This window comes from Eutrigla gurnardus (assembly GCF_963514095.1).
Source record: "Eutrigla gurnardus genome assembly, chromosome: 7".
NCBI classification, from domain to species: domain Eukaryota; kingdom Metazoa; phylum Chordata; class Actinopteri; order Perciformes; family Triglidae; genus Eutrigla; species Eutrigla gurnardus.
Genome location: NC_139921.1, coordinates 22,243,723 through 22,259,034, shown reverse-complemented (window position 1 = coordinate 22,259,034; position 15,312 = coordinate 22,243,723). Strand labels below are relative to the sequence as shown.

Below are 15,312 nucleotides of genomic sequence, written 5' to 3'. Positions count from 1 at the left end.
ACCAAATCTAATAACAGAAAATACGCCACATGAGGGAAACGATGCTCTCATATCATCCATCTCCCTTCCACCCACTGTCAAACCTATCAGAGCACATTTTGAGTTCCATTCAGATGCAGAGATGATTCGGAGGGGTGATGGGGGACCAAAATATGCACCGGGAGCATAATTGCACCCTTAATTGGCCCGTGATTCATCATCCCCAGACAGCTATTTTAGTTTACCCTCACCTTGTCTTTGATTCCATGGGATGTCAGCATCACACCCCCCCTCTCTCTCTCTATTCCCACAGGAGGACAGAGATATGGAATATAGAAATAAACTTCCACTTTTCCACTGCTCACTCTCACACAAAAGGAGTGACATCATTCTGTCAGGAGAAAATAGCACGCTTTCCATTGACATCACTTTAGATCCCCGTTGCTAGGAGACAGGGGAGTCAACATTGGTTACCATGGCGACTGCACTTCACCTTCAAAACTCCTGACCTTTTTGGTCGTCGTATGGTAGACCCAGAATGTGTACGTGTGCAAACCGTGGCGGCGGTGTTGTGTAACATGAGCATTCGGCGCCTTGTTTACTCGTTCACGGCAGCGTAGTGATTGTTGCAGTGCATTCGAGATTAAAGGCCCCACACACACACACGAGTTGAATGATGAATAAATGAGAAAATGCAGTCACAATTCCTACGTATTGTGATAACATCACACTATAATGTCAGCAAATGTCTGACTTTAAAATTAAAAGCATACAAGCATTAGTCGTAAAGTCAGTAGTCATTCATTTCCACAAAACTAAACAAACAAAAATGTAATGTGATTTGATATAGTGTTTATTTATATATATATATTCATATATATATATTTCCTCCTGTCACAGACCGACTCTTGTTTACCTGAGGACAGTGATTTTGAAGAGGTCCAGCATCAGCAAGTGATTGTATAATGAGGGACAGAAAACAGCACAAGGTGAAAAAGCAATAAGTGGAGATTGTGGCTGGCTCGGGTTTGAGAGCATACAGATAAAGTACCATGTTTGGTCAACTACTACATGCTGATGGTAAGAAAAAGCTGGATCACAGTGACTGGAAACAGCCTCTTTACACTTAAACTACAGGAGCTTCAGATTCATATAAACAAAAACAACAAAAAAGACATACAAAAGTCATTGCTCTCACAAAACAGGGTTGATGTGATCTACTAGATCGCACAGTGTTACAGACAGGGTTGCAGACTGTCCAAAGACACACACGTTTCCTGACTTCCAGAGTTGAAACGGTGTGACATGGTACTGACTTGCAAGGAGAGTCCGTGGCTAAAAGTTGAAGCGCCACTCCAATCTTGTTTTCAATTTCGGTCCTTTTTTGGCACATTTGGAGCAGCTTTCTCAGCTGTCGTTCGCTAATTGAGTTGAGCAGGCGCATCACTGCCAGTCCTCCAGAGAGGGACACGGGCAGAGGTGGGCATTACAGGGCTTTTTTGGATTAGGTAGAGTTCATGGCCGATTTTTTCCACTCCAAGTCTGGTCCTCCGTGCCACCCTGCACATCGAGGGGTAATGTTGTCCCAACAGGACATTCTTCCACCCCGGCACCACCACCCACATTCTGCCTCTAAAAGGCGTCCCTTCATTCCCAGAAAGGGCACAAAGCTCATCTGCTTCTACAGACACGATGATGAGTTGATGGTTGCAAGTGTTACCTCAGCGTAGTTGTGGGTAACCTTGCCAGTGGTGGGTGAGGCTCCCCTTAGCTTACACAATACATTCGTTTGGTTACTTTTTTTTTTCAATTACACCCGCTTTTCTCACCTTTGGCTTTTATGTGCAAAAGCTAATTAAACAAACAAGCAGAATAACATAATTTATGTTTCGAGACTTAAACAGTAATAAACATCATCACATGTTATCTCTAAGGACTAACTGGGGAAAGCTTAATTCCCCATTTTGTATAAAATGTTAATTAGACCCGATAAAGGTAAACAATGGTACACATATATACCTGTATATTCCTTAATAATTCTCTGGGAATTACATCAATCCTTTTTTTCCCTTTGCCTTTGAGACTACTAATTGAAACAAATCCATTTAAGACAATCCCAACCAGTCTAGTCCAGGAAAATACATTGCTGATTTGAGTATTCTTTTGAGTCAAGTCATCATATGTAAAGGTGATCTGTACTATGGCTGTGCTCCATAACTTATGACACGGATATAAAACCAAGGGCAACATGACATACAGTAAAAACAGTTTCAAACACATGGCAACAGTATAACATATACTAACATTGTTTCACGACACATGTCAACACCGTGGTTCTGAACGAACAAACTACAATAAAACAATAAAAATGAGACGTCGGCAGGCTAAATAACAGAGGTCGAACGAGGAGAGACGTACAAAGGGCAAGTGATCCATTACGTGTGATGAATTCCTTGAATCCAACACAGATAAATGGAAATAACATTCCTCTTTTTGTTCTCCAACAGAAAGGTAAGCTCTCGCCATGAAGCCATGCATAACGTCCGGTAGTAAAATCATTACTCCCTTTCTAAGGCATGGAGCGTTGGATCTCTCAAAAGGATCCTCCTGCCTTCTGGACTGAACAGGCCAAGACAACTGAGTCCTCAGTGTCCTTCCTGCGCTTTGGTGGAAACAGATCATTGTCCAGTCAACGCCATCCTCACTGCATCTTCCCATCCAGCGCCTTGCTTTTTTCATCCACGTCGGCAGCCACGGACTTCCAGTATCGATGGCAGGCCAACTCCAGCAGCTCAACCCCGCCGACCAGCTTTTGCTGCGCCATATACACTCCCACCATCACCAGGCAGTAGAGCCTGAACGGAGCCCACAGCCACAGGCCAGTGAAGCACAGAGCAATGAAGCTGCTCCAGTACAGCAGCGATGCAGCTTTGATCAGAGACACTCGCAGCTCCGTCTTACAAGGTGGCACGCGAGCGACGCCGTCCCTGTCGAAGCCCCGGTGCTGGCCTGAGTAGAAGTCCCGCAGGCGGCTCTCCTTTTCGGCCCAGCGCTCTCGACACCAAGACTCCAGGTCCGGAGAAGAGGTAGGCAGGCAAGCCACTGGGTAGCGGCGGACGTGGAAGTGGATCTCACGGGGGAATTCCCCAAGGATGAGGTGGCGCTCCGTCTGAGGGATGTTCTTGGGGTATGCCACTGTGATGTCATGGACGGCATCGAGGTTATCTCCTAGGAAAAGGGACACATTTTTAAATGATTAAAAGGAACAACAATTGCTGATATAATTGTTTAATAACTAAAACAAGTAAAAAAAAAAGCTAAATAAAACATGCAAACTCTGCAACAGCATCCCAGCTTACTGAAAAATACACTGTTTCAGACATGACACTGCAGGGCGATTTAATATTATCCTTGTTCCACATTCACACTGGTTATTTTATGCACCCTTCAAAAGCCCAGCTCTGAGCTCCATTACACATGTACCTCTAATTATCCAGGGGCTTAGAGCTTCATCCCCTCTCTGCCTTCAAATCTGCCGTGAGCTTTATACCATCGTTACTGATCTGCAGCGCCCGAACAACACATATATAGAGCTGAATGAGATACGAAGTGGACAGTATGACACCTGCCAGCGCCTGCTCCTGTACAGCACAGCCCCACCACGGCAAAAATAGAGCTGTGAGGGGCATCGTGGACTCGGGACAAAGACAACATGCACGATATGTCAGTCAGCAGTGCAGAGGGAGGGAGCGGAGCATGAGATAAGTCTGATGACATCACGGCGATTTGTTGAGAGTTAATGCCACGCTCAGCATCCAATGCAAGTGGGGGATGAGACGGCAGGGCCAGAGGTGGTATTTAAGAACTCTGGAGGACTGCCAGAATTAGCTCATAGGGAAACATGAGAATCTCTGGGGTGTTGTTATGGCTAGCAGTGAGATGAAGCATAGCTCGGAGAGGGAAGAATAACAGGTACGGTTCCCCTCTCCTGCAAAACAGCAGTCAGTGGATTAACTGCAATCATCATGATAGCATGTCATTTCCCCTTGTTTTTTGCTGACAAGATATTTCCAACAGGATGGCTAGAACCAAAACATCTCAATCACCAAAAAGTTTCTCTGCCAACTAATAAAAACCTTTGTATTATGAGCAGATACTTTTCATGTTTAATTTCAAATGGTTGGAATTAAATGAACCTTTTAGTAGTCTTTCCACAATGAAGGTGAATCCAGTGCTGCGGGGATGAAGCACATACTCAAATTTGGGCAGGTTGTTCTTGGCAGCAAACGCATCACTCTTTGCTCTTGTATTTTCTGCAAGAGACACGGATAGACAATAAACAGGACAATTATTACATGCACAATATTTACATCCAATGTATGTAATTCAAGCTTATTTAAATTATATTAACGAGCCCGCAGTATTAGACATCTATTTGGATTAATTCGTACTCAACAGCTGCGTACATACAGAGTAGCCTTACAATCTAATGTGTACTGTGAAATGAAATGACTACATTAACTGTGAAATGTTAATACATATAAGGTATCCTTGATACAAAGTAGAACTGGGTAGAACTGGATGCAATACCAAAATAACAGTATGCTATTATAAATAGTGTAAAAATAGCACAAATCAATGTTGGTTACGGGATATGACCAGATTCATGGAATGCATCCACATGCTTACACATTAGTGAAAACCACAGGGGGACATAAACACAGGAAGGATGATTGTTTATTAACATTCTTCAGGAACTTGTTGCAGGAACATGTAAACTATATCATGACTCATTAGTCATATTATGTAACAAGTAGCTCCTTCAGGCTAAGGACAAAAGGACTATGGACAGAACTGTCCATCAGGGTAAAGCTGTGATCGGTCATCCTTAGCTTTCATTCAATTCACACGAGCCATACAAGATCCAAGGGATCAGGGAAATGTTTCAAGGGGCTTAAGTGCACTCCGGACCTGATCATGTAGATGGAGGACTGTATGACAACTTCCGCATAAGACATCAAAACATGTTGTATACGTCCCATTGTTAACGTCAAATTAAGCCTCGAGGTTTACGACACACAGACGCACGCAACGCCAAAAGCGAAACGATCTTTAAAGCCGTAAATCTGCTGGCCAATTATGATGCAACTTCACTGGACCTCTCATGACATCATGATATGTAAAGAGAAGTTAAGCTTCCCCCAGTAAAGCTGGGCTCGGGACTTTGATTGGCTTAGTTGGGGTCTGAAAGGGCTTTAGACACTGGGGTCGCTGTTGCTCGGATTGAAAGATCAGAGCATTCTTGCAGAAAGGACTGTGTGGGGTTGGTGTGTGTGTGTGTGTGTGTGTGTGTGTGTGTGTGTGTGTGTGTGTGTGTGTGTGTGTGGGAAGTTTGCTATGCCTTATCACTCGGAAATTGTGTTTGCATAACAGTGTCAGTGCAAAGGTGTCAGACAGGTGTAGGGCCACACTTGGCTTGGGAAACTGGAAGGTGGGTAGCTTATTTCGAGAAGAACAACTGAATTGTGGGTAAACTGTCCCCTGAATGGATGGAGTGTTGCATTGTTTAGTTCTTACCGGTGAGGTCTGTGCCCTCTGGGAACAGTAGCAGCTGCAGGGGCTCTCTGATGTCACAGAAGTAGTCCAGCATGTTCCCCAAGTGCTTCTTGTCCTCCTCCCAATGACGCTGAATAAAGACGAAGCAGGCCACCTGCATTGCCCAGCCTGAAAATACATACAAAGTCTTAACATGTGTAACGGATTATGTCTTAAGCTCAATTGGTTTGGAAGGACTTTTCAAAAATTGCAGAGCCTGTGTTTCCCAGAAAAGTGTCTGACATTGGGTCTTTTCCCATCAGAGTGCATATGATTTGTAATGTACTGCCTCAAAGGTAGAAAATCTTATTGTCTCTATAAACTATATTCAGTTATGAACTTATGAGCTACTTTTATTATGCATTAATTTGTCCACACATGTATATTCATTGAGGGTAGGCTTAAAGCAGATATTTTCCATTCTACTGCTCTGAATTTGTGTTATACTGTTCCTCTTTTATATTTAGATTCAGAAACCCTTCCTCTATTGATTTGCAATGATGTTACTGAAGAAGTACATACATTATATTACAGTGTGTAGAGGTGTGCAATGTGAATGTGCAGGGCATCCAACGTATACCCACCAAAGCCAGGCACAGCCTTCAAGGCAGCCTTGAGGCAGATCTTCTCCAGACGAAGGTAGCTGTACCTGAGCAGACAGCACCATAGAAACATCCAGTCCAGGCGGGTACGGTGGTTCATGATTATCACACTTCGCTCCCCTGGAATGAAGCCATCACCTGTTATCACCACCTTCACCCCGAAAACCAGCTCCAGCAGCGACTACAGAGGGGGGGAGATGCCGTGGTGGAGGGAGGATGAAGAAGTGCATGAGAGGGAAGAATGGAAAAGGCGGCGAGAGGGAGCAAAATGGAGGGGAAGATGATCAAGGGGAGACAAGAATGATAATTGAAAAAGGATGTAGAGGGAGAAAGGAGGGACTGGCAAGAGGAAAGGTGGGGAGATACATTTAAGAGAGATGAGAGCGAGAAGAAAATAAATAAATAATGCCATCAAATCATGTGGTTACTGTAAATAAGATTTGCATCATTGCTCTCAAGGGCAATATAAATAAATCAAGTTAACTTCTGATAAAAAGAAAATCTGATTATACACAGAGGCAATAAGACTTAGATGGCAGAGACTTTCGTGGCTGTGTCTAACACAGGTAACTTAAGATCATATGGGCCGCCCATATGTAGGCCAAGTAAAGGCTAAGCTGGTGTACACACCACAGGCAGGGTGAGCCAGGTAGCAACGATGCGATCAGTTATCCAACGATACCAGGCAGGGGACAGCAACATGAGGGGCAAAACAGGACCCAGCATGAAGACGCTTCCGAAGAAACTACCCAAAAACAGGGTCACCACAAAGTACAGGCCCCGCACTGACACAGCCATCTGTGGAGAGATGAAGGAGGAAAGATTAACCTTGAAGAGTCCTTAATAAATAAAATGGTCGTGGAGTGGTCAAAGCCGACGTTGTTGTATTAAGAACAGAAAATGATGACATTCGTGGAATGAATTCCTGAGTTGGATTTCCACTACGGAAAGTAGCTCAAGTGGAGCGAGCCTGTAACATGAAACAAACGTGTGTATCGACAGTCTCATCAATAGCAACGACTGCTGTTCTGTTGTTCTTCTAACATATTTCCCACAAACAGTGGAAAATCCAGAGCAGACATACCTAGGGTGGAATGTAAATAGGGGAACCGTTCTGACTGTGGGTAAGAAATTGTGGCTTCGTGGTCACTAAATCAAGTGTGGCTGTGGCTTCAAAATGATTCAGTCTGTAGAGTGACATTCAAACTAGGAGCAACATTTTTATGACATTCTTAACACTAAAAAATGGTGAAATATTCTGGCTGTATCCACGGAAGTTTGTCAATAATGTTTAAGGAAATTAATGAGTGGCCATTTTTCCAATTAAGCTACTATTATATGGAGCTATGTGTAGATATTATGAGTGAATATAAATGTAAATCAGAGACTGTGCCATGTGTTGCATTTTACTGTGTTGTACCATTTTGTTAGACCATGGCAGTTATCCCTTCATTGTCTGTAGGTGCACTAGGCCATTGTAGACATTAGACAATAATGTGGATTTAAAAGCAGGACAATGTAAGATATTTTTTCTCATTATTTATTTCTCAGATTTTCCAGATCATCTATATCACAAAATATATCAATAAGTGGAAAAACAATTGCATATATGGCCAGGAGACAGACAAATTCACAGACAGACAATTACCGTATCTCATTCATATTGCTCACTTTTCCTATCTGAAATTGTTTAATTTAAATGGCTGTTTTACCTAGCTGTAAAAAAATAAAAAATCCTGTCTCCAAATAAAAAGAGATCCACTTCTGTGGTGGAAAAGAGCACACAGCACCTGGAGCTATGACGGTTATCTTTGAGGGCCATCGACCCCGATAAAAGCGATGGAAAATATTACACACTAATGAAGGTACAATTAAACGGATCGGCTTAAACTTTATTGTGCTTTGATAAAAGACATGAATGATTTGATTACATCCTTGGTTTGATAATTGTCCTTATGATTCGGTACAAGCCTGTTATCTACTTATCATTTACGCAGGTCTAGGCATTACAAGGCAATTTTGAAAATAGCCAATGTAGCAACTGGTTTGAAATACAAACACATACAAACAGACGGCATGGACACCAATGCTCTCGATAAACAGAGATGGAAACCATTTACGTAGACTGAATAAGCATGGTTAAGCATGTTCGTAACGTTAGCTGCAGCATAGCATAAATACGACATGGACATTAGATCCTTGAGGAAGGTGAACTGAGCCTCTAATGAGTGTTCTGAAATGCAAAACCAAGTAAGGGGACCTTGAATTACCCATGACATATTAGATAAGTTGAAAGGGACTCATCTGGACATGCCAATGGGGATCCCTCGTCATTTCAATGACATCAGTGGTGACCGCCTCAGCTTCCAATGGTAACGTTACACTTGTGGAACATGTTCTGACGTATTGTACACACGTTTTCACTTATCTTATCTTGACTGATGAGACTTCTCAGGACTGTGGCTTTCATTTTGTTGCACCTGTTTCGTTGTAACTTATGTGTGTTAAATGTCTATTTACCTACGTTGTATCTGGATCTAGTTTGAGTGATAAATTAACAGCAGAATATTGATGAAAAATAGCATGCATGTTTGGAAAAAAATGCAATCTTTTTTTCAAGAAACTAACAAAACAATAATTTGTCTGAGCTAAGGCTTACAGGAAGCCGTTTCATCCAGCAGGTGCTTTCTTCTCTTGGGATGAACTGCGGCTCACACTTTCCGCCTCAATTGCTGTTGTGAGGCTTTGAGTTAAGACTACCTGCACCCAACACTCCCATCACCTTGCCCTCATTGACACCCTCGGCAGCACCATGACGCAGCAAGTCGCACGACAGCCACCAAAGTGGCTGAAGGTGCATTTAAAAGATGTAAGTGAGTTTGCGTGCATGATTATGCTGGCAATAAGGGTTTATGGGTTACTGGTTTTAACAACGGAAAATGTGAGGCACGAGAGAGGTGAGAAAACATGCTCGCTCAGCACAATTAGGCTGTGTCCTCACACACACACACACACACACACACACACACACACACACACACACACACACACACACACACACACACACACACACACACACACACACACACACACACACACACACACACACACACACACACACACACACACACACACACACACACACACAAAATAGCACACCCTTGGGTGGCTCCTGGAACAAGCAGACAAGCCTATTCACACATAAAAGGTAGGACAAACCGGGAGCAAGCAAGTGAATGGAATTATGGCCATTTAAGTGTTAAATAAACATGCTTTTCTTCCGCTTGGAGTGGACACCTGGGACATAACACTATTTATTTAAAGGCATCTATGGAAACACTTTTGTTTCCATAATCCAAAACAAGTACCACTTGTGGTTTGATTATGTCCCATCCATTTGGGCTGGTTTAACATTCATTTGATCAAGATAGCAGTGATCCTGAAAGCACTTCCCCAAACACATCGCCACACGCAATCCTCTTCATAGTCCTAGTCTGAATTCTCTGGCAATCATTCTGCATTCCTTACTTTAAGCCAAGACCAGACATCCCAACAGAGGAGACCAGAATGAAGAATTCAAGCATGTCTAGGCTAAACAATGAGCTTAAGTGGTGTGCGTGTGTGTGTGTGTACAGAGACAGGCATAGGGGGCAAGAACTAAATAGATAATGGTGTAAAATGAATCGCCAATACTAAGTGCAGGTCTATTTTACAACCTTGTAGGCCCTTGTAGAAAAACAACTCCCCCAGAAATGAACAAAACTTGACAAGTTGCTCCGATACTCCAAAACATTGGCCCTAACACTCATTTAAAAAAAATATGATTTATTGGAAACTTGTAAGTATGTGTTTATAAACAAGTGTCACAATATTTCTTAAATTTCACAGAAATCCTTAAATAAGTCTTTGATATCCTTTTGACAAAAAGACAGGCTAAATTACATTAGATAAATCAAGAAAACAACTGAGCAATATCTAATATGTCTCTTAGACTGTATGGGTGGAAAAGGAAGAAGCATTAAGAGGAGGAATAAAACACAAGAACATTATGAGACACGTGCCTTTCCAAATGAACAACTGGAGGTTAAAACTATTACTATTTAACTGACATGCCCGAAATAAATAAATAAATAAAAATGAGCTGAAAAAGCGAAAACTCTCTGTGGATAACTGGATAAAACCCAGATGACTTAACAGGGTGGGGTGATGCTGTTGTCATCAGGGGGGGTTGCATCCTAATGGCACAAATGTGTGGAAACAAATGTAATATAGCATCTGCCACCTACAGCCCTGACAGTAATCCCAGTGTTATGACTTTTCATGAAATCAGTTTTTATTAGTTAAGACTCATTTTGAAAGTCTCTGAGTATGTGTGTCAGAACTGGTTGGGAGTGGCTGCTTCGTTCCCGACCTAATATATTGATTATGAAGCATGGACTAAACCAAGCCGCGTTAATGGGATTTAATGAAGAGCAATAATCTAGTCGCTATCTGCACATTTTTTTAATCACAGGCAGGGTCAAAGAAAGAGCAAGCATGTTAACCGGAAAGGGTTAGTCAAAGTTTAACTTTGAACTAAGCGGTTACACAAACACGCCCTCAGCGAGATTTTCCACGTTCCGTCTGTAAATAATAACCCTTCGGTTAGCATGTTGCTTCGTAAATAAGTAGCGTTTCACAGCCCGTAATTTAACATCCATGTAGATAAACAATGAAAACAAGGACGCCACGTCGGTACCACTCCGCTGCCCATAACGTCACACAATAACGTTAACCTACTTGGAATAATGAAAGAAAAACGTCCTGCTGTCAGGCTTATCTGCAACTCGCAACACGAATGCTAACTTACTTAGCAACAACAGAAGCTAACATTCGCTCATGTTAGCAGACGTTACGTTTTAGACAGCACTGGCTAGCGGACTATGTCCACTATATTTTATATACTGTTAGGTGACAACATACCAGCCTTTAGTGTTTCTCCTCCAGAATCGAAGTTAATATCAGTTAGGTGAGCTAGTAGCGTTAGCTCCAATAACTCCAAGCACTTGGCTGCGACAAGTTAGCAAGCCAGCTAGCAGCTCGCTAACGTTAGCTATCTTGCAAGCAACGCCTATCAGCATTACTCGTCGTCGAAGCTGACGCCTTTATCCAAACAATTTCTTTTTACACGACATACTAGCCCACGACAACTTTATTTAAATGCATTTACTTACTATGACTGCAGCAAAAGTGTAGCCACCGTGACGTTTTGCTAACACGACCTTTCAACTTGTTACCTCTCACCCGCCCTTACACTCAGCCGTCAACAGGGGGCGCTGTTTGTACAAGCTGCAGGGGTAGAGGAGGCGAAAGTAAACCAACCGCAGACACAGCATGGAGCAGCATTGTCAACGGTGAATGCTATGTGAGTTACACATATTGATAGTGTTTTGACATAGTAGAGGTATTCATATCCTTAAAATTACGCATTGAGTGACGTAAATGGCCCTGCGAGTGTCATATTAGTATAATCATATTGTTTGCTTATTAAAATTACGCATTGAGTGACGTAAATGGCCCTGCGAGTGTCATATTAGTATAATCATATTGTTTGCTTATTATTTCTGCAGTTGTATTAATGTCTGAGCAAAAAAAAATCTAAATTACTTCTGAAAATATTATCGACCAGAAGTATAAATTAGAATAAAATGTCAACACTCAAGTAATGGTACCACACAATTGTACCTAGACAAAGTTAAATACAGTTAAAATATCACATTATAATCATTTAAATTAACAATAACATTTATAACCAGGTAAATATTTTTTAAAAGTCCTTTAACTAGTCAAAATTCCGTCCTTTTTATCATAAAACAATAGTAATTTCCTCTTGCGTGATTAATAAAGTAGCCTATACATTCTTCTCCTTGTTCTATTAATACCGGTGAACATGTCTACAGCACACTGAGAAGTTCATCTTTCATGCCCCTTCAGGCTGAGGTGTTGAAGAGTCCAGAAGCCTTCACATTGTTTCAACAGACTCCATCAAAAAGCCTACTCAACTTCATTTCTGGAGTAACCTTTGCAGTGACTCTTTAAATCCCGATTCTCTGAAATGAACTGTCGCTGGAAACGCACGTCCATATGGGTGACTCGTTCTCACTAATGCTCCTTTCGGAGTTCGATAGGTGTTGCGTTCCTCCTCGTGATCCCCAGTGTTAATAATATGTCAGAACTCATTCAAATCTCAAGTATAGTACCGATGATATACTTCTCGACTGAGTCCCCCAACATAGCCTTTTAAAGTAGTATAAATCCCCAGCATGTGTCATTTGTTTCTTTTACCCACAGTTATGAGGTGCTCTACTGTTACAAATTACCTCAGCATTCAGTGATGTGTGCTCTTAGATTAGTCAATGTGTCTGAGCGTATCCGATCCGAGCATGTACTCTCTTGTGTGTGTGTGTGTGTGTGTGTGTGTGTGTGTGTGTGTGTGTGTGTGTGTGTGTGTGTGTGTGTGTGTGTGTGTGTGTGTGTGTGTGTGTGTGTGTGAGTGAGGTCGAGTTGGACTGACAGACAAGGTAAAAGAGCGAGTACACTTAGTCAAACTCGAGACTTTTCCATGACCTGCTCCCTATGGCATGCACTCTATCTGAGAGACTGAGTGAACTGTATAGCTTTGTCAGTATAAACTTCTCAAGGGTCAACGCATCACTTCAGAGGGGGAACGGAAAAACTTGGCTTTGAAACATGCTCTCGTTTGTTTTGGGGTTTTTTTCAGTTTTGGTGCCAACTCACCTTCAAACGAGAAGCACGTCCACATGATTAACGACGCTCATCCAAGATCATTTAAGGGGGGGGAGGGAAAAAAAGCAATTTGATCAGGTATTCCTATATATTCCCTTTGGGGAATTACAAATATCTGAGCCCTCTGGTAAGAATCACGGCCGTTTTAAATCCGTGAAAAACATAAAACATGTACACGTTGGCTGTGTTTGTTGATAAAAGCGACATGGGAGGTAAGACATGCAGATAAGACAGACAAATGTAGAGACCGGCAACATTAAGTCATGCGAGACATTCCAAATACATAAATCTGTGTGGGAGAGACTTTTTTGAGGCATTGTACACTGTGTTTTGTTTTTAAGGGCGCCTATTGATAGCACTTTAACGAGGCTTGATTAGAAAAAAAAAGAAAACTCTTCTCGTTTGTTTCTTTCAACATCCTTGCCTCTAATGACCTCTTGTGCTTTCGTGGTGGTTCAAAGAGGGGACATGGATGCTTTGACTTGAGCCTTCTTCTCTTTCAACTTCACTTCCTCCTTCACGTTGACAACACGTCTCGGCCTCACGCCTATCAGCCCCGTAGCTCTAGTTTTGTATTTTCATTTCTGTTATGTGCGTGAGTTTATCTCATGTCTATGTCATCGCCCCTCTCTCTCTTTCCTCCCCTTTTTCCACCCTGGTCTCGGGGGAATTAGAGCAGTGGGGGCCATAAAATGTCTTTTTATATCAACAGCAGCCTATGGGAGAACAGCAGCCTGTGGCTTTGCACATTAACACACAAAACTATAGTATGAATTGGATGCTGGCAGATGAGTATTGATCGCAGCTTTGAGAGTGAGGATGAGATGACGATGTACCTTACATCACCCCGTTGAGTTGAGAAAGAGTGCCTGGGTGCTTTGACTCATCTGTCCAAATATGTGCTGTGGGTGTGAGTCCGTGAATTTGCATGTCTTGAAAGTCTGATCCGTTGACGTGGAGGCACTGACAGCGGTTTGGCAGCGTTATCGGATATGCGTGACTCCGATTGATTGTGATGTTGGGGATGCTTTGTTTGGAATAGCAATCACGCCTTTGTGTTCTCGACGGATGTGTCACATCAGATTTGTAATAAGTATTTGAAAAACGTCATCAAAGCATTGCGATTTATTACATTTGATTACTTCAAAAAATTCCTAAGAATATAAACCTCACAAAAACACTGATATTTGTCATACTTTTATTAAAAGTTCTTCAACATGACCTGAATTAATATAGGAACGGAGTAACAGACTGATTGTTATATGAAGCTCTTTTAACAAAAATTACACTCATCAACATTTTGATGACTAACTGTCTTTTAATTGCATGTATTTTCTCAGTAACTGTAACTGATAACAACTAATTATCCTGTAATTTAACACTGCAAATGGCATGGTGTCTTTTTCAAATATCAAATCATATATGAGGACGGATTACAACAATATTTCTTACTTCAACGACTTCTACAGTTCTTGTGTATTTCTTCCCCCCCTTGTCATTTGGAAAGTACACTTTTATGAGAGTATGGTGACATTAAGCAAGTTCCCAAATGTCATTCTTGCTATGTTGCATTATGCCTCTTCTCATCAAGTCTTATCTACTGACACGAGCAGTCTCTAACCTGTGATTCATCCATGTCACGGTTGAGGTATTCTACCGTTTTTTTCCCTCCCTGACCCCTTCACCTCTGTTTTATCCTTCCTCCTTGTTGTGTGCCTCTCAGCATATCTTATTCTAGCTCTTCCCTTGTTGACGGTGCCAGATATGTGTCTGCGCTCGGTGGGCCGTCTCCAGACAGGTTATAAATAACCAGCTCGAGTTTTTTCGCTGCATGTCCTGAGAGCTCTACTTTCTTCTCACACTTGAGGAACCATGGGAAAAGAATCTTTCCCCTACGCACATGGCACTCATCATAATAACAGACACGGTTATACATGAAACCTCCGAGCGCATGTGCCCCCTTTTGCAAGATTTGCACAAACACACGGACGCGGTTAATGCGTGCACACGCAGGATAAACCTCGGTGGCTTATACAGTAAGGTTGCGGCACTGAAATAGCAAGGTTATAAGACCATGGGGCGAGCGTTTGTAATGAAATGGTGACTTACATAACCTGCACTGTGGGAATGCAGAGTACATTTCTACTGTCATGTAAGTATGGGAAACTCGCTGAAACAACAGAATGGGATGAAAAGTCTGGGAGGGCGAAAAATAGAAAGAACAAGAAAACAACGGCATCGGAGAGGGGAAAAAAGTGGAATGAAGAGAGGGAGTGGAAAAAGTAAATCGGATAAGCATTCGTTTTCTCTTCTTGGCACACTAGATTGAAGGGGGGGGGGGGGGGGGGTT

The 15,312-nt window shown here is 42.2% G+C and overlaps 1 protein-coding gene across 1 annotated transcript; it reads right to left on the bottom strand.

The window, feature by feature from the left end:
- Positions 1–848: 848 nt before the first annotated feature.
- Positions 849–11,488, bottom strand: lclat1 (lysocardiolipin acyltransferase 1). The gene is made up of 6 exons (XM_084013761.1): positions 11,390–11,488; positions 6,807–6,974; positions 6,159–6,357; positions 5,557–5,703; positions 4,176–4,292; positions 849–3,207 (listed from the first exon to the last, which is right to left on the bottom strand). Exons 2-6 carry the CDS (start codon positions 6,972–6,974, stop codon positions 2,681–2,683), a joined length of 1,158 nt encoding a protein of 385 aa, XP_083869887.1. The 5' UTR covers positions 11,390–11,488; the 3' UTR covers positions 849–2,680.
- Positions 11,489–15,312: the final 3,824 nt, after the last annotated feature.

Coding starts and splice junctions, on each gene's coding strand:
- lclat1 (XM_084013761.1), bottom strand. CDS start 6,974: ATGGCTGTGTCAGTGCGGGGCCTGTACTTTGTGGTGACCCTGTTTTTG. Junction 4,293..5,556: donor AGAGGGCACAGACCTCACCG/GTAAGAACTAAA, acceptor TGTCTCTTGCAG/AAAATACAAGAGCAAAGAGT. Junction 3,208..4,175: donor TGTGGAAAGACTACTAAAAG/GTTCATTTAATT, acceptor CCCTTTTCCTAG/GAGATAACCTCGATGCCGTC.